Source organism: Branchiostoma floridae, chromosome 11 (genome assembly GCF_000003815.2).
Source record: "Branchiostoma floridae strain S238N-H82 chromosome 11, Bfl_VNyyK, whole genome shotgun sequence".
In the NCBI taxonomy this organism is placed as follows: Eukaryota; Metazoa; Chordata; class Leptocardii; order Amphioxiformes; family Branchiostomatidae; genus Branchiostoma; species Branchiostoma floridae.
This window is the reverse complement of record NC_049989.1, coordinates 11,709,012-11,729,527: the sequence shown is the minus strand read 5'-3', so window position 1 is coordinate 11,729,527 and position 20,516 is coordinate 11,709,012. Positions and strand designations below refer to the sequence as shown.

The 20,516-nt window shown below is 43.7% G+C and overlaps 1 protein-coding gene across 1 annotated transcript in view; it reads left to right on the top strand.

Annotated features, from left to right (window-relative positions):
• Window positions 1–20,516, top strand: part of LOC118426212 (metabotropic glutamate receptor 3-like) — a 60,534-nt gene that overhangs the window by 32,655 nt on the left and 7,363 nt on the right. Inside the window, exons 3-7 of the mRNA XM_035835478.1 lie at window positions 15,687–15,846; window positions 16,449–16,577; window positions 17,822–17,988; window positions 18,168–19,079; window positions 19,420–20,514. Coding sequence (XP_035691371.1) covers window positions 15,687–15,846; window positions 16,449–16,577; window positions 17,822–17,988; window positions 18,168–19,079; window positions 19,420–20,514 — 2,463 coding nt within the window. The remainder of the gene's footprint in view (window positions 1–15,686; window positions 15,847–16,448; window positions 16,578–17,821; window positions 17,989–18,167; window positions 19,080–19,419; window positions 20,515–20,516) is intronic.

Here is a 20,516-nt window from a genome sequence, read left to right as displayed (position 1 = left end):
GATCCCCCCATAAGCCCCCCTCCCCACCGTAATTGGCCCATAGAAGAGCTGCGGATCCCCTGCCGTAAAACGACGTAACTTCATTAGCCCGCGAATTAACGGAATTAACCTTCAAAAGTTAATTCTACTCTCCGGGAAGTTTTTAGGGAAGAATATCGATAGATTCCGAACCGTCGAGGCCAGGCAGTCGTTATGATGTTGTTGTTTTTTTGTGTGGACAAGTGCAGGGGCCATTTTATTGTTGGGAATGTAATTGGGCCTTGCGTTAGTGGTGGAAATTGCCCTATCGTCTAGCCAATTTCCGCACGCCAAAGAAACATCCATAGAAAAGCGTCACAAAGTCTACAGTCCGACAAGTCATGGGGTTTTAATTCTTCTTCTTTTTAACATTTTCGAAATCAATGCAAGAATCGGGGCTGGATATGTTAAAGGAAGCATTTCGCCAAAGCACAGTACTCAATTTTTGCTTATAATGCGTTTTTGTGTTATTTTGTATTACTTTGTGGTAGAATCCTTGTGTATGTGTATAGTCATATAGGGCCTGGTCACTTGTGCCATGCGATTGGTTCACCACAGCATCTTGCGAGCATTCTGAGAATAGGAGTGGGTACCGATACAGAACATTCAGGTCCAGGTATGGTTCAGGTCCAGCGGATCAGGTCCAGGTCCGAATCTGAACCTGGACCTAAAATGTTTGTAAAGGATTTGTGGACGGGCTATACTCAAAACGATTAATGGTCTAATGTGCTGCAAAAGAATCTATTCGGTGGAGTATACAGGTTCAACTTTCGTTTCGAAATGCTGTCTTCTTGTAAACTCTGTAGAAACCTGGTAGAAATGACTATAAACTCTACTTTTGAACCTTTGAGCGCTAAAACGTGTTCCCCCCTACGAATATATACCCTGGTCATTCTCTACTGGGTCCAAAATCCGGTCTTCTTATTTTTTCCAACCAGAAAAAACGTTGTTTTTTGTGAACGTTTCTTTGTCGTACATGTAGGTACTTGGCAACGGTCGTTTCTGACATAGCTTCGCTAAAAATGCCAATCCAAAAAGGTAAAAGAAATTCAGTACGTTTGACCAATTGCTGACGTCACGTGCATGAACACGTGTTAATTAGATCACGTCTCTATAACTCTCGCGAGTTCACGTTCTCAAGTGATTGTTGATCAGAGTATTGATCCTGATGAAGGCGACAGTGGTCGTTGGAAATTTGATCCATGTCTACATTTATGTCAGAACAAAGTTCATCATTGTACTATGAAATTCAGAGGTAGTTACAAGCACACTTGAGAGTGTCGTAAAGAAAGATGACTTGGAGTGGAAGATGTGGCAGGAGACGGACACATTTCATGCTCGGGTGGGTAACGGTTTGAGCGGCGGGGATTATCGGATTAGCTTCCCGTTTCCCCGCCTTGAAGCTCCAGGGAGCTGTCCGCTCGATTTCCCGCCCATTAGAGAAAATGGGGAGATAACAGTGCTGATAGCCGCAGCAGGTGGAAACTAGCGAGAGGAATTTTAGATAGTTATCTAGATATAGATTGAGATGGTTAAAGACAGCGAATTGGAACAGTTACCCCAATGAAAAATGGATGTATTGTTTTGTGTGTGTGTGTGTGTGTGTGTGTGTGTGTGTGTGTGTGTGTGTGTGTGTGTGTGTGTGTGTGTCTGACTGTCTGTACTTGAGTGTGTATATCATATTGTGTGAACAGGTTGTGTGTTCGTGTGTTCGCGGTTTATAAATGTACGCGTATGTGTGTTTGTTTGCGTCTGTCTCTGTGTTTCTGTCTCTCTCTCTCTGTGAGAGAGAGAGAGAGAGAGAGAAGGAGAGAAAGAGAGAAGGAGAGACTCAGTTATGTAAGATCGGTATTTCTTTACCGACGTTTGCCTTGGAAACATGTTGAAAAAGTTTCAAAGCATTGACAAAAGTTTTAGGACCTAAGGATATACATTTACAGTTGACCTTGGCGTCACAGAAAACCCATTACCTATCATTTCATATCCGAGCACAAGCATTTCATAACCAAGCCCGTAATGTTAGTCATTTGCTGTAATATCATCCATTAATCCCGCGCTAAATTGAGTTCCTGTTATTTAAAAGAACAGTTATTATACTTAGACGGCCAGTCAACCGCACTATCCGCGTCTGTCGTCTTTAACTGTTTCTTATACGAAGTATATATTTCTTAATAAGTTTGGCGTTAATTTCAAGTAGCTTGGGCTAAGGCCGTGGATAGGTCATGCAGCCTATCCACACCTCCAGCCAACCGGGGAAGACAAATGTCCTCAGCGCTTCCCCCTAAGCGATTATAATTAACCTGCCTGGCCTTCCAGTTTACCGTGGGGGTGGCGACAGTCGGGCGGGGGGAGTCGCCGAACCCCCCGCGGCCTCAGGGCACAGAGCGCCGCTGATATTACCGCGGTCCAGCGGTTTTGCGGCCTAATCAAAATGAATTCCAATCGCCGCCGCGAGTATGATTGAAGATCGTTTTATGCAGTTTTTAAGACTAATTTTCGGAAGGTGACCCCGAGTTTGGTTAGCGTCTTAGGTCAAGCCAAGGCAAAGAGATAGGATCTACGGTTAATGTGATTAATGCATACTTCGGGATGCGTCCGCTTGGTGATGAATAAAACTTGGCGGTAAAACGTGGATGATGATGGCAATAAGGAGCGTGATAACGTGGGAAGCTCCTGAGATTACGCCATCTGGTCTCGTAATGTTGGCAATGCATTCCCTTATGCATGAGTCTAATGGTACTAAGTGTGGGTTGGGTATTCTCTGTCGTTGGCTTGTGCCCGCGCGGTCACATTTGTCGTTCGACCACCGTGCGATCGACTGAAAACTGATGGCATTCTTGAGATTGTCGTACCTACATCCAAACTGAATTTGTCTTCTTTCCTGACGTTGATTTTTTTTTTAAATGTATAGTAGACTGGCGCAGAAGACTTTTAAAAACTAGTAGGCAACTTCGCCGACCAACTTCCGACCACAATTGACCCTGCTCACGACTTACTCCCAACCACGGCCTGGAGAAGGTCGATAGGATGTATGTGGCAATGGCTTATGAAATTCGGTTGACCGAATTCGCTTAAGTTTGAGGTATTTCTGACGGCATCTACTTTTTCTTACAACTGGAACATTTACAATGCACGCGAATAGGTATAGCAGGAAAAATTTAAAGCAGGCTATACCTAATAGCAGTTACTGGATCAACTTGATATGATTGTGGAAACGATCAGATTTTCAGATAGCTTCCACTATCATTCATCAATGACCAGTGTGACTGACGAAAGATAGTGAATACGCTGACGAAAGATAATGGATACTATCTTAAACGTCTGACCATTTCCAAAATCACATCCAGTTGCTTGAGTACCTGCTATTTGGTGTGTTATAGTACCTAGATGTCTAACTTTCATTGACGTAAAAGCAGGCTCAATATATGGTTGGTTTTGATCCACATTCGCAACAATAAAGGAAACCCACACATGACCCTATTCTCGTTTTTATAAAACTCTTGACCATTAAATGAAATGGGTAAAAATTGAGTAGCATTCTCTGGGACTCTAAACGCTGATGATGTCGCTCTGACGTTCACGTGGGAACGGCATGTCGAGTTTTCTCCAAATCCCGGCATCAAGTAAATGGAGTCCTGGAAGAAATCAGAGGACTGCAAACTGCCCGTTTTTGTTCATAAAGCTTAGCCCCGCTCGCATGGCGGTCGTTGGCAAGCCATAACCCATCCTTTGTACTACACAGGGATTTATCCTTTGTCGTTTCAAGAGTTTATCAAAAAAGCCAGTTGGCGCGAATCAATATGCATATCTAGAGAGCCGTTTCCGCTAAGCTAGAGGCCATTTTGCGAACGTTTTTACGTGTCTTTTACAACGTGTCCACAGCAGTGGACCCTAATTCCTTCTGTGCAAAACTACATCTGTTAATTGTCTCCCACGGGCTATATCTTTTAAAAGGCCAAGGCTGCGTTTTCCCACATTACTTAGTCACAACTATCCGATAGGCAAACGTGGATAGCTGAGAGGGTCGCGATAGGGTTCGAGATTAGCTGATTGCTTCTACACGAGTAAACGGTATATGACAATCGATGTTCACTTACATCTGTGTCAGTTTACTTTGATTTTTGTCTCGGCAGATACCCGAGTAGTTCGATTACTGTAGATCGTAAACGCCTAATACATGCGAGCAGCCACGGGTACCAGGGCTTCTATAGTAGGTATCCCACTGGAGTTCACCCTGTTGCGCACACCAGGCGTTCGCAAAGTGGCGCTATTTGGCGCCTTGAATTGCGATTTTTTTAAAATTTGATGGGCTCTGCAAATGTACCTTTAATATTATGAATTTTTATTCACTGTACACCAGTGAGAAACCCGCTTTTAAGTATCTTAATGGCAATTTCCAGTTCTCTAGAAATGCAAGTAATGCCTAGGTAGGTCTTCTTACGTTTTATGGAGTTCTTCGTTGAGCTATAGTGAGGGTATGTTTAGGAATGCGCCCCTAACGTAACAAGCGTTGAAGCGTACAGCGTTACATCTATAACTGGTGAACCTGTCTCAACGTATATGCAATAAAGTTCATCAGAGTTTGTAAATTGCATTACGGAAAAGGTTTAACTATTTTCCGACCAAAGAAAATTGAAGTCACTGGAGTTTTCGACTGAATCGCCCTGCAGTCTTCCTCAGTTTTCTGACCCAATCGCTATGGTCACGTGACTCGTTGCACGTGTGGCGTCACAACGGGTCAAAGGTTGTTGAAAGTCGATATCGCCTCCCGTAGTAAGAAACAAAACGTTTTTCATAAATTTTGTTTCAAGTTAGGATTAATCGTACTTCGCGTAGAGTTACGATTTGTATGTACAGTAGAAGCCAGTCTGTTGTACCACGGATAACTGCACACTTCTGTTAATTGCACGGAATCCCGAACTCCCGTTCCAGTGATGCGGTCCAGCTGAATAATTTCGCTTTCTCGCACCATCCGGATAATTCCACAAAATGTGCTGGCAAATGGGAAATGCAATTAAACGGCTTCTACTGAAGCCCCTAACATGGTCAACCCAGTATACATTCGGTGTTGGAAAGATACCAATATCTGCCGATTTATGAGTTGGCGCTACGGGTTCCTTTCAAGTGAACTTTTCTTGTATTTATTATGAACGATTTATGGTACTTTGGTAGAGCCCTTACAGTAGTATGTATATTCTTTAATTTTTTCCCCCAACTGTTTGGTCGGCAGGTGTGAGCTACTTTACAAGCCGTCAGGGGCTGATTCAAACTGAGCCAGGTGGTGGGCGCAATGCATCATGGGACCCACGGGACCTTTTAATTTCCGTTACGCTAAGTGATAAGAAACGGCCTGTCTGGTGGCAATGGCAACTTGGGGAGGCCTGGATTCATACATTCAGTATTCTCTCTCAATAACGCATTTTCTTAGTCTTCTATGAACAATTTGCCGTGTTGTTCTTTTTCCTTAACGATGAATCTACAAACAAGTTGTCGTCGGGGAGGGGGTGGGTGGGTGTATCACGTTTTCAGACATATTGTCACAACTTGAAGAACGATCTGCTTGTTCAGTTATGTTCTCACATGAATACGGGAATATGCCAATAAATCTGATTAAAACTAATAGTATGGACATTTGTGCGCGAGACAGAAGATCGCTAGGGGGATTAGCCGATTGGGAAAATAGAGTTAGAGCAAACGCAATAAATTTGCTGCACTTGTCAACGTAGCCATCAAGACAAAAAAATTATGGCCACCCTTTGCATATTACCAGAATATCGGATAAGAATCTTATTGGACATCCTTGCACTTATGGAAGAGCTGGCTATATCCCTAAACAAATTTTCCTCCGAATTTGCTGATAGCTAAAAGGCCATCGAATTTCAAAATCGCCAGAGCCAAGTATGTTCTTCGTATAAAACCAACGTCAAGAACCTGTTCCGGGATGCAGAAGGTGACTTGAGCCCTGACGCTATTCCTGCACTGGCTGCGGACCGTCTAGTCGTCTGTTGTGGATGAAACTTGTGATTGACTGTTCCGCAGCCGACTGATGATGATAATGATAAAACTCCGTCACGATTTGACGGGGCTCGGTGATCTGCGGGCATCGGCCGATCCCTAAAAATCGCTGAGTGATCGGGAAGAGATCGGCAGATTTATCGGGCGAGACGTATTTCTGCTTGCAGAACTTTGCAAATTAACTTCCTTTTATTGATACATTTTACATATAAACAAATATATGCCAAGAAAGTTCCCAGGGGTTATAATACAGATTTACGATCATGCAATCAGTTAGAATTCCATTTTATCACAGGTAATGCATGGAGGACCCCATATGTGCACGCTATGTGGGCCATTCCGCCCCAGGTGCACTCTCCCTCACAGCCCTGGGTGCCTACACTATGGGGTCTGCATCTAACGGTGGGTTCAATGAACGATAAGTACACCTAAACTTTATGATGGACGACTTGCCAAATGTCGCGTTGAAGATGCTAATGATATGTCTCCGAGCAGATACTGAAGGGATGACGTCACATTTTCTGGCGGCCCTGTTTTCTATGACAAGGCAAGCTTCATTGGTCAGGCTATTTTTTACAGCAATCCTAATTTGAATACAGTAGAGTGACAGGAAGAGGTACCACTGACTGACAGGAAATAGAGGTCGAATTGAAGTCAAATACTGGTATCCGTTAGTCTAATTTCCGCGTCGGGAACACTGACAGGAAGTTAGGTCAAAGGTCCCAGAATAGGTTATATCCTTTCCTGTCTTCAACTGCCTGCTAAATGCATATTTGATGCCCATTGATAGTCAGTGTGTAAATACACTAAACAGAATCAACGAAAATTCACAATTATGAACGGAGCAAAATATTAGCACAAAAAAAGATACTTGACGAAGTATTAGATCTTGTTTTTCTAGCTTCTACACTAAGTAGCTTGCAATTGCATAGTTTGGTCATTGCGTTACGGTCCAATCGCATTACATTCATAGCGTTAAGCGTACAAAGTGGCGTGCCCACTCAATCTAAATGCTTTTAACTTATTTTTTGTTCAGGAAAAGTTGTTTGCCAAGGTCCCGTCTTTTTCGGGTCGCTAGTTCGATTAATCGTTATAGAGTCACTACGTTGGAACTTCATATCATTTCCAGCTACATTCAACCCTCCGTCAATCCATTACCACTACCAAAGTGCTATAATTGATTTTACTAATGGAGTCATGCCTATAATTCTCTCTCATCTTCTTGGCAAGGATTCATAATTTGTGTGATTATCTCTAGTTGTAAAATATGATCCACTAAAAGGCAAACGCAGCAAACGCCCCACGTTTCCATGTTTTTCCATTAAGATGAAAGAGTTTTTAGATGTGGAAAAGCCACTAGCATTTATCCATTCGTAGGTGCTTCAAGAAGAGCTATCTATTATATCAGGAGTTATGTAAGCAATTTCATCAGCGGCGTTTTCTTATATTAATACATGTGCGAAATAATTACAGCTTTTCTATTATCACAACATCTGCAGTTTCTTGGGGCTTTATCCAGCAGTGCCGAAATTCTTTCATGTCCCTGTCCCCGTTTGGTAGATAGTTAGTAAAAATGAAAATGATCTGTCATTATGGTCGCTACAGACTAGGCAGGTGCTATGTACAGCATTTCCATGTTCGTTGTACAGGGGAAATTCTACTGGCCCATTTTGACTTAACCCTATCCAGACCGGGAGGGGGGGGGGGCTAAAAGTGCCTGCGCCAACTTTGACGTCGTATAACTGCCGAACGACGTGTGCTAGGACTACGAAACCTGGTGACTTTTCCTAAAATATTGTTAGCAAAATAATTACAGCTTTTCTATTATCACAACATCTGCAGTTTCTTGGGGCTTTATCCAGCAGTGCCGAAATTCTTTCATGTCCCTGTCCCCGTTTGGTAGATAGTAAAAATGAAAATGATCTGTCATTATGGTCGCTACAGACTAGGCAGGTGCTATGTACAGCATTTCCATGTTCGTTGTACAGGGGAAATTCTACTGGCCCATTTTGACTTAGCCCTATCCAGACCGGGAGGGGGGGGGGGGCTAAAAGTGCCTGCGCCAACTTTGACGTCGTATAACTGCCGAACGACGTGTGCTAGGACTACGAAACCTGGTGACTTTTCCTAAAATATTGTTAGCAACAATTCTTCCAAAAAAACTTAGTTTGTGATTTTTTGTGTTGTCATGGCAACGGGTTTCTGACAGGCATATTTTACCAAATTTACTAATTTCAGTTTGAATTATGGGATTTCATAGTTTTATTGCTAAACCAAACTTGTTTATCGATATCATTAAGATTCTGTGTAATTCTAAGTTACATTCCTAGCTAATTATTCATAATTTCTGCTAAGTTATTGATTGCGTCATGGGTCAAAATCCAAGATGGCGGACAATGCCATTTTCAACGTTAAATACATGTTATTTTTACTCAAATTCCGTCAAAATCTTTTATTTTCTTACAAAACACAATCATTTGAACCTTTTTAGTCCACTTCCATTGGGTTTTGGGGTTATATGTGGAAAAATCGTATTTAAGAAAATTCAAGCTTGTCGATCCAAGATGGCGGACAAATGACGTCATTTTCTGACGTCGTATTGGCGTCAGTGTCATCGTCATTGGCACCAAAAGATTTGGCAGACTTAGACAACAATACGATAACCTTTATAGTCATCGTTATCTTTAATACCTTTAAGCATGGCGGAAATTTCATATGTAGACGATTTTAACCTAAAATATGACATTATGACGTCATAATTACATCATATTACGCCATAACGACACCAAACTTACAGAAAATATAAAACTTTACTAATACATCATCCCCTCCAAATTTGGTGATCGTAACCCAAGCCGTTTTGAAATTACGAAGGGGGGGGGGGGGTCAAAAGAGCCCCCCCCCCCGTGTAGACTATTTGACATTCAGTAGTTTCTAGCGAGGACCAATCAAATAGCTGCTGGCAGGTCACTGACATTGGGCGATAACTGCGAGCTTTTCGCACCCTGCTTATCATGCAAATGCCGGGAACCCAAATCAAGCCGGCATTATTGTCCCCCATTTTGCCCCGGGCGGGAGCTTTACTTGCCCCCAAACAACTCCATATATCAGTTTAAAAAGTTTACCTTGGGGATCCAAAGGTGTCCGGACCGTAGCGAGTTTTCCTGCCCTTAAACGTTTTGAAATGACGGCCATACAGTTTATTTCCCTCCCCTTTATTACCCGCCTTGTCCCTTTAGTTCCATTTTTCCGGGAATTTGAACCCCAATGCTTCATGGCGTAATTGACCAGTGATTGGATTTGTAACCTTTGGACCAAAGTTCGAACCTGACGTGGTGCAATTTTTTTAACTTTTTTAAAAAGTGCCTGGGTTACGATCTCGCTTTTTATCACTATACGGTCGTACTTTTGTAACTGAAATGTTTCACTCCCCAAAAATGTTGTCACCCCAAAAAGTTGTGACTTTTAGTACGTGTCACCCTATGTTTCAGTGCTATTTCCTTGCATTCACAAAAATAAAAACAGTACGTAGTTCTACAACTTACAACTTGTACCTTGTAACAAGGTAAAGAGACGTCTCTGATGACCCGGTGTACAACGGCTGTAGTAAGTTGTCAAATATATGCGTTATGCACTCAAGTCGTGTTGTTTGCTGATTATTCAGTCCGTCCTTCTATTCTATATAACCAGCATTCAAAGGGACCAGCTCATAAAAATACATGCTGCAAACTAAAGGAAGCCCCCAAATATGTCCTTTGTAATGTATTGACGGTATTCAACAGCTAGTAATCGACGGACAATAGGTGTGAAACATTCGTCCCTGGCCCTCGCGTGCCACCGGTCTGGCGTTAATTGGTTACTCTGCATTTGAAAAGCCGGCTTCATGGGCGTTGACCTCGCTAGAAATCTACTTCATAACATTTAGAGCTAGGCCCCCCCCCCGGTCCCAGGTAGCCCCCAAAAGCCCGGTCTGGATAGGGTTAATTGTACAATGAACAATGGATCACGGCTTAAAATGTGGTATCTCACTGCACTTGCGGCACCGGTGCGGCACTGCGGGGCTCGTTCACTGCGGCACTGTTGTGTTATTTTTTTATAAATAAGATATTGCGTGATAAGCAAGAGAAGACAACAAGTTGACTTAGAAGACAACAAAATACACAAAACGTGAATAGATAGTTCTTTATCTCCTAAAATTCGTTGAGTATCTTTCAAACCCCGCAGTGACGCACCACTGCCAGTGAGATACCATCTTTATGTACTAGAAAACCCATGCAAACTTCAAAACTCCAATCAAATACGTTGATTTCAGCGCCAAAACACTGTTGGTATCTTTTTTAAGAGCTAAATTTCCGTCTTCTTGCTATAACACACGCATGGAAACAGAATAGCTCTACAAGTTATATCATTTAAAATATTCGAGTATTGTGGACCTGTACTTGTACTTGTACCTTTTCGTGGTATTGCAAGCCTCCTGGGTACGGTATACAGCCCTAAGAATTGACCATCGTGACCTGACAACAACCCTCGCCATCACCCAAACCCATTCACCAGACTTAGTACATACGTCTTGACAGCTCGGGGGTTCTAAATGCGCTGTAGGACCCAACCCGACGTTTTTATGGCTGTACAACATGTTTTAAGTACCCAGAAGGTGATTCGTGTGCGGTTGTTTTATGACGTGGGGCCGTGTGTAATTATTTTTGACAGATGCGTGATTGCCATGATGTGCGGAAGTACATTTCTCGTGAGGGATGGAAAAGGGGTACCGGTGCACCGGAAATGGAGCTCTCTCGCCGGAAGTTGCCCCCGGGGCAAACCAAAATTGTGACCCGGATTTGTAATAAAAGTTTGACGGGTGACGGTTACCAGATGTGAGGTGGAATTTGGAACGCGGTAGTTTTACTGTGATTTATTATAAGCATTGACAGGTCTACGCTGCAAGCGCATGGACTGCAAATGGAAGAATTATGCTTTGCTATAAAGTGAGTTCCGTTGCGATGTCAATACTCACAATTCCGCTGGGTGTCCTATAATACCGCAACGTTAAAACAACGGTGATAATTAAATGAGCAAATTTATGCCATAGATCACAAAAACATATCAGAAAACATAAACTAATGTCCTGTAATTCCAAAGACAATTCAAAGAAAGTGTGGAAGAAAAAGAATGACGAATTTATTGCTCGATTAACCATACTCTACGTTTGTTCGACCGCGGCTACTTGGATTTCGCAATGAAGGCAACTTTTTGACAGACTTTTTTTACTCGCACGCTCGCACCAGTTTGGGAGTTCACAAACGTTATCCATATAATCAAATATCCACGGTCCTAAAGTAAAAAAGATCAACCGTGCGATTACCTTTGTCGGTGAAAGTTAAAGTCACATCGCCATATCAAACGAGCATTTGGGGTTCTTCTAGACGTGAAAGTTGTTTTAAGTACGCCATGTTGTTATCTTTAGCATTGGCGAGGACGCTTTGAAACGACCCCTATTACAGCTCTATTGGCGACTAAGTAGTTCGTATGCATGTTGTTCATCGGCATGAAATTGCTTTATTTTGGTCCATGCGCGGTTGCTTACATTAACTGGTTCAAAATTACATATCTAGGAAGCTCAGGTGAGATGTGATACGCCATGCCCTGAAATGACCCGTGATCTTGTTCTGTGTACATTGTACCTGTTCCTGATCCCAACGTTTTAAAGAAGCACATGTAACGTTTACTCTCATATCACCGCAATGTCTATGGCAATTTCTCAAGTGATACCAACTTAGGGAATGAGCAACGCATCATTTTCCCAGTTACTATTAATGTTATAGAGTAACATTGCCACCAAAGATGTGCGTTTTCTATTGACGCTCTAGTAACACACAGAGCCAAGAATGTTTTGAACACCTGGATATTTCAGATGCTGGATAAGTAGATCTCCGTACTCTTTTTTTTTCAATTTGGCGCTATGATAGTAAGTTCGATGTAGATTTCATACTATTCGTATTTGATACACGCGCATGTCGACAGACACACGCACACACAAACACACACACACACACACACACACACACTTTCTGAGGCACCAGTGCGGCAATGCGGGGCATATTTTCTCCGATTTTTTTTCATTATAGCGATATTGCGTATTACGTAATACGTATAAGTATGACAACAAAATAAACAAAACGTAAGAAAATTCGTTCTTTATCTCTGAAATTCGACATCTATCGAACCCCGCAGTACCGCACCGGTGCTCCAAGTGCAGTGAGATACCACCTCTACATACAAACACACCGCAACCCCACACACAGAAACACACACACACTCTCGTGTGATACAAGCAACACATTAACTACAAACTGGCAGTGGCGAAGATCTAGCTCTAGCGCGGGGCGTGACTAATAGAAGGAGTTATAGGTCCTATGGGATCGTTTTGTTGCTCTAAATTGAGCAATGCATAAGAAATGACACGGAACGAGGCGCCGGTGCGTGTACGTAACGACCTCTCCGAATCCTGGCAGAGCTAAGAAGAGATTATGTAAGGAAAGAGGGCAGGGCAGGTTGGAGAGGTCAAAAGGTGCTAATAAACAGACTCGGAGCTCGATTTTGGAAGCTTCTCAGTGTCCATGAGAGGCGAGGGAGATGTAGAAGTGATAGTGATCTCGAATCAGTAATTTTGCTCACTGAAGAGCTCACTTTACGTGACAGGAAAGACACACAGTGTGTACAGTATATACAACTTTATTGTACTGGTTTGTTATGCCAGGTGCAGTTGGGTATTTTATAAAAGTACAATGAACAGTGGACTTTTCAGTTGTGTGCATGTCGAGTAAGCGAAAACAGTAGGGATTCGAAATCTCTACATAATGTATACGTCAAGAGAGCCAGAGTCACAAACCACTTAACTTGGAACTTGGAACTTCAAAAACATCTCTTTTCGAAATCCATGATTTGATAAACACATCCCAAAGTTTATCGTCATTTCGTAAACCTTAGATGCGTATTCTTGAAGATGCTTAGGTCTTGTGTATTAAACGTTTTCCAAAAGTTTTTGTCTGAAACAGCAAACTTACGACTTCTTGTTTCACTTCAAGAAACAACTAAATGTAGATGACAGTCTCAGAGGTAATAGACAGAGCTTCAGAAGAAAAAATTTTAGGTACAGTCTTCTAAGGACTTCTTAGTTAGTAAGGACTAAGTGTTTCCTTCAATCTTAGTTGCTTTTTCTTTTAAGATGTTTCAGAGTTGGTCTGCTGATTAGTATGGCATGACAGCGCTAAGTTGTATGATATGCACTTTCACCCTCTCTCTTTCTTGAACTCAGATCTTTAGCTATCTAAGATCAGGGTGTAACTTAAACGTTTTACTTTCATTTGAGAACGATTCTTCATGGTCACTGCCAGGCAGGTCGTCACTGTTTGCTGCCTGAGAAAGATACGCTTTTCCCGTCGTTGAAGATAAAAGGTTTCCCGCAATGGATCCATTCGAGCGGTGCCTTGGTATCTCATCCGCACAGCTTGTGGGCGCGCAGAAATCTGATTTTCTCTCTCTCTTGAAGTTTCTCACAAAAAGAGAAGTAGAAAGAACATGAAACATGCTTCTATCCACGCTTCCCTCCTAAGACGCTTCAAAGAAAGAGGTCGCTGAGGTGAGCGAAGGTACACGGGTTTTCATAAAAGCTTCGCCGTACAAGAGATCGCGAGACTCGATGTCTAGGTTCTACGTGTATTATCGGGTTAGAATCACAGGAGAGTACACGCCTTGTAGATTGTAGCGGGGCCTCCTTGTGAAGTTCTTATTCCTTATAGATCGTTACCAAGTTTAAAGACGAGACCGTGTCAAGGGGTTATGTCGAAAGAACCTTGCAAATGGAAGAAAGAATGAGACATTCGACTAGATAACTTTAAGCTTTTGTGTCGTCTTAAGTTTGATTTTCGTTGAGTTGGGTGTAATGTATTGTGACTACTAAACGATGTATGAAGTAAAAATTGAGCGAACGTACTCACTTTTCTCTATTCTTTTTATCGTCTGTCCGTTTATAATTGCGGGCTTTTCCCAAAAGTTGTTGAACTCTTTGAACAACGTGATATTCTAAAGGGATCTTTGCTGTTAAATGGTACCTTAAAGATTCGGTTGTCTACATTAAATTTTGTTTGACTTTCCGGTATTTAGAAAATAGTTTCTGTCTGTAAAGTAAGAATAACGTTTACAGATTATATGTCTGTAAACTCTCTAGAGATTGTATATCTGGAAACTGCAAAGGTGAGTTTTAAGCTGCTTATAAGACGTTGCAATGTGGTAAATCCCACTGGTTAATGTCGACGTCTTAACTAGCGTTCTCTTTGTCCCGCTTGTTGGTTTAGATTATCGTACATAAGATAGACATTTCTCTCTCAATATGATGCCTTTGTCTTTCGTTTAATCGCCAACTCTCGCCCATCGGATTTTATTTAAAGCAGCAAATTCGTTACCGCGGATTCAGAGAATATATCACCTAGCGCGCTCAGTCAAGGTGGTATCTTACTGCACTTGGGGCACCGATGCGGCACTGCGGGGTTCGTTCAGTTTTCGCCGATTTTTTTTTTACTATTTAGATATTTTGTGATACATAAAAAGTGTGACTTAGACAACGTACGCAAACCGTAAGACAATTCGTTCTTTATCTCTGGAATTCGTTAGTAATCTTTCGAACCCCTCAGTGCCGCACCGGTGCCCCAAGTGCAGTGAGATACTACCTTCGATTCAGTCACTTCAATTAATTTCTCTATCTCGCGCTGGCGGAACTCAAAGACAGTACCAACGCCTCGCGCCGTCGTGATGAATTGGGGATGAAATTATCGAAGCGGTACAGCAGTCGCGTGCTTTATCTCAAATCGCATTACACGATCGACGCTAGTCGGCTAATAGGTTTAAATGGATTCGCCAAGATGAGGAATTGATTCTTGTTTTTAGCGAAATCAGAACCTCAAAAGAGACTTAAACAAACTCCTTATCAAGCTGTTTGTGCTAAATGGCGTTTTTCTATTGACGTCATCAAAGGAGCGCATGAGAATCCTGCTCTCGATGTTTTACAATTTACAAGTAGTGTCAAGAGATTAAGATAAAAACACTGATATATCGATGTTTATATGTTGTTTATATGTGACCATTGAAGAGCTAAAAAAAACACTGCGCGAAATTTCCTTGCCCATACCAACGCCTCTCTGGCGGCGTTTTGACATTTACATTTGCTACTTCTTTCACGCCTGTTCTTATTACCATGAATAAGACTGCCAAAAAAAATGTTATTGCCATGGCGACGACTGATGTGAACATCAACATAACTGAAACTGCGAATCGACTGAGAAATGAAGTTATAATGTTTGGCCTGATTCTCTCTCAACAACAACTTACCTGCCTCTCCCAGCGAATATAATTTTTACATGCACATAAATTAATTCCTTCCAGCACCAGATGGCGCATAGGACGGTGCCCACCTCTGTCTCTGTAGCCCTTTGACCACACAACTCTGTGCAATCACTAAAGCTGGGGGCTAGTCTACTGCATTGGTTGTAGTGTGTGCTCAACTGCCATATTCATTTTCAAATGTTTAGTGCTAAGAAAATAAATCAGTATGTATCTATCAGTTAAATTAACAGTTAAAGAATTTTTTCTCGTCGTAGGTTATTCTGGCGGGGTTGTTCGACATGCATCGGGCGGACCCAGAGGGCCGAGCGGGCCCGTGTAGCGAGCTGTCGCCCGAGGGCGTGGAGAGCCTCGAGGCCATGCTGTTCGCTGTCGAGAACGTGAACGCCGGCGGTCTCGTTCCAGGAGTTACCTTTGGTGAGCTCAATTTTACATTTATTTTATATACATATGTTATGATTTACAGTACAAGCCGTTTAATTGCACTCCCTGTATGCCAGCACATTTTGTGCAATTATCTGGATGGTGTAATAAAGCGAAGTTATTCAGCTTGACCGCATCACTACGGGGCTTTGGAATTCTGTGCAATTATCAGAAATGTGCAATTATCCGTTGTGCAATCAACTGGCTTCTACTGGTATATGTAGGGGACTATAAGAGGCACATATGATAAAAAGAGGGGCCAATATCATATCCACTTGCTGCCTTTAAGAGACTGTATGAATGAAAAATTCAACTTAAGTCGTGAACCGTAATGAAGGGGGATACAAACTTAGTCACGTTTGGGCCGTAGTCTTCCCACTGAAGCGACACCTAGCTGCAGTACGAAGTAAAATCAGTCAGTATTTTTCTGAGGAAAGTGGTAAACCATGCACAAAGCATTTTGTTGTATAGGGGGTTTTGTGTAACTTTATATATAAATCTATTGTCACGTCAAAAGAACTTACGCATTGTCTCCTAGTACTCCTACACGTGTATGAATGCCCGAAATGATGAAAATGTGTGAACTCTATTTTCAGGAGTGCAAGGTTACGACACTTGTGGCAGAGCGGACATTGCCGTAAAACGGTGCGTGGACTTCCTGTCGTCTGTCGGCATGGACAACATTGATCCTGACGACTGCGAGAGCAAGGAGAGGATAGTGCTCGGTTCGTACACACAGATTCGTCTTACATAGATCTTTAATAATCTTGCTTTCACTACAAAGTAAGTTTCCTATTGGACATTCTGAAACTGTCTTCAGTTCTTTTGCATTCATAGTTAGGGTATAAAAAAAACGGTTTTGTTTTCAGATCTCTTCATTGTCACTGACGAAAGATAATGGACACTATCTGAAACGTTTAACCGTTTTCAAAATCATATCCAGTTGCTTTTGTAACTGCTTTTTGGCGTATCTAGTTATCTTGATGTCTAACCTTCTACCACGTGCAAAGAAAAAAACAGCCCGTAAAGTATCCGTCGGGAGCCCTTCTCAAATTGTGATCTAAGCATAAGACTTACGAGTATTAAGAGGGACTAACTCTAGGCATTCATAGATGCCGCGCGGTGTCCCTGCGTAGGAGGATGGAAGTGTAGACAAGCTCCTTTTGGCGAAGTTGATATTTTCTATGAATACATATGTTAGTACGAGGGGCATTCAATAAGTAATGCCCCTGACCCACTGCCAGTTGTCTGATCTAGATGAAATGTTGCATGTGTAATGAGTCATATCTCTATGGGTTATGTTGCAAAAACAGCTCTGAACTAATTGTGGTTACTGATTTACTGGTGTTTGAACTGAGTCAGGTGCGAAATGGACCAGGTGTGAAATGGAGCAAGTTGAGTGTCGCGCAGTGATCCGGTTTTTGTATTTGAAAGGACGCACACTAAAAGGGACTTTTGATGAAATGAAAAAAAACTTATGGTGATGATGCCCCATCATATGACCTTGTAAAACGCTGGCATCCTGAATTCAAACAAGGCCGGAAGTCTGCGGAAACAGCTCCCAGACCTGGTCGTCCCTCTTCTGCCATTGATGAGGCACCTGTCGGAGGACCAACCTGGGATGTCCTACAAGAACGGTGTCCAGAGCTACATCAAATGATGGGAGAAATGCATAACTCTGGGTGGTTCCTATGTAGAGAAAGACTAATAACTGTGCCAAGTTTCATTAATCTCCTGCTATGGGAAATGGGTCAGGGACATTACTTATTGAATGCCCCTCGTATATCCTTTGACATGTCAAAATCAAATTGTCGTCGATAAGGCGTCGACAATCTATGTTCGCTTGGATTTCAACTCTCAAAGCAGACTCGATGGACAATGCTGACTTGGTCATTTTGAAGTATCATCTCCGTGACTAAGCCTTAATTTTGAGATAGACAAAACCGTTATATTCCATTCCTCTCTGCAGGTGTTGTGGGTCCCAACCTGGACAGGGAGGCTGCGGAGGTGGCGCGCGTTCTCCGCGCAGTGCGGCTGCCTCAGATCAGCCCCTCCGGATCCAGGCTGTCGGCGTTCGAGAGGGACGGGCACTCCTTCTTCCTGCAGTCGGCGCCATCGGCGGGTTCAGCCGCACAGGTAAAAACGGACATACGCTATCAAGCTAGCCCCTAAGGCGTCGCCAAAAACCTAGTACCTGTACTTGTCGAAGAAGGATTTGCAAACACAATTTTGCTCTCTGTTCTCTGTTCTACATAGTAGAAGTATTTGTTTTTTTTCAGCATTGACAGAAAGTGTATTTTCAATTTCAATTCCAGGGCGTACTGGAGCTGGTGAAGAAGTTGGGTTGGACGTACGTGTCCCTGGTGTCGTCTGACGACAGTTTCGGTAACCAGGGTTCCCGGGCCTTCCGTACCGCGGCGGAAGAAGTCGGTGTCTGTATCGCCGTCTCCCAGCGGGTTCAGAACGACTCCACGGAAAACTTACGACGCACCTTCGACGAAAAAGTGATTGACCGCCTGCTGAATAAAGCCGAAGACGGCGCAAGGGGCGTCGTTGTCTTCGCTACAGAGAACGTGCTGGATGCGTTGTTTTACGCGGCGGCGAGGAAGGGAGCGCGGCGGTTGCAGTGGATCGTCACGGGAACGCCACCGGAAAAGATTCGCGCCGCGGAGTTGTTCTCAGCCGCTCGGGGGCTCATCGTGGTGTCCCCGTCCCCGGACATAGCGCAGATCGATGTGTTCAAGCACAGCTTCGTGAACTTAGACCCGTACAGCAGACAGGAGAACCCGTGGTTCCAGGAGTACTTCATGGAGACCAACCAGTGCGCGCTGGACATGTTCTCTGACGAGTTAAGGTTCACGAAGTTCTCGGGCTACGATCTCTGCGACAGGAATTCCAAACGGGTGATGGAAAACACGCTAAAATCTAGAGACACGGCCACTCTAGACCACATATCCTTCACCATAGACGCCGTCTATGCCTACGCCTTTGCGCTGAAGAAAGCACACGAGAAACGCTGCGGAGGGACGCCAGGGATTTGTGAAGAACTACTCGAGTTTTCACAGAGGAAGATGTTCCAGTTCCTGAAAGCGGTGAACTTTACGAACTTGGGTGGGAAGAAAATTCAGTTCGACGGTCTCGGCAGCGCGATCGGAAAGTTCAGTATATTCAACTACAGACCGACTGACATGTCCAACATCAGGGCAAGCACATTCCAATTCGACGTGGTAAGTACCCTTTTCTTTCGCATGCTCAAAACACTTTGATACAAAGGTAAATTGAGTTATATTTAAAAAAAATTGTTATAGGGTGTAAATATCAAAAACGCAATACCCAATGTTAAGCTTTGATAGATTCCCCCAGAAAATGGTATTTTGTTGTGATGTATGTATTCGTGGTCACAGTTTTGCAAAAATATGCTAGGTGAATTTTGACAAGTAATGTGTACACTCTGTTTGCTTTTTTTTACCAAATTGTATATTCACGTTTATGACACAAGTTTGTGCGTTACCTAGACCTTTGACGGTGACCCTAACTTTTAAAGCTGTCCCTCTTCCCCTGATCCAGGTGGGCACCTATATGGATGACCGACTGGACCTGTCCGGAGACGTATCAGACTTGTTCATGAACACAGATGACGGCCAGCCCGTGATCTCAGCGTGCGAGGAGTCCTGTCAGGGCTGCCAGGTGCAGTCCAAAAACGCTAAGAACGACACCACCACGGACGGCTACGCCAAACCGGAGAAAGCCAAAATGGTCATCCCAGCCCTCATCCCCATCCACGAGAGAGGACCGACTCCCTTCACTTGTGGAACCATCGACGAAGGCGGCGTGACACAGGCGGAAGCGTTTTTGTACGCCTTGAACAAGATCAACAAAGACGGAGCTATCTTGCCGTCTGTTAAGCTGGAAGCGGTGATCATAGACACGTGTCAGAGCCCGTTGAAGGCCGCGAGAGACGTGGCGAACTATCACAGCAGTAGAGACGGGATGTCCGACCCCATGGTCGGGTACGTCAGCGGCGGGAGTCCCGACATCGTCGGCGACGTCGGGAACGTGTTGGACCAGTTTCAGATCCCGCTGATCAGCACGGGACCTGTGGACAACATGGGGAAGTACAACGTGTTGAGCATGTCTCCCGCGGAGGACACTCAGATTAAGGGACTGGTTAGCGTGTTAGACAAGCTGGGATGGGCGTATGTTTCCGTGGTTGCGTCCGACCAGCACTACTGGAGAAAGAAAGCCAAAGTCTTCGAAGAAATGGCGAACAAGTTCGGCATCTGCATCGCGGAGTTCTTGATCCTGTCCCGCGGGAGCTCACTCGCACAGTTCGACTACGCGGTCAAAGTTCTCGCCAAGAGAGCCGGCGCGCGAGCTGTCATCGTCTTCACGGATCGGGACCATACATGGGAGGTCGTTCGCGCCGCCAAGCGACTGAACCTCGCCGGAGACTTCGTCTGGGTCGGCGGCAGGTCCATAGAAGACCTCGCGTCGCGCTGGACGGAGTCCGGCATTCGAAACGCCATCGTGGTCACACCGCAAAAGGTGCAGACCCCCGGTTTTCAATCTCACTACGAGAACCTGAACCCTAAAAACAACCGGAAGAACCCCTGGTTTAAAGAATTCTGGGAAAGCCGCTTTCAGTGCTTCGTCGATGACGCAGC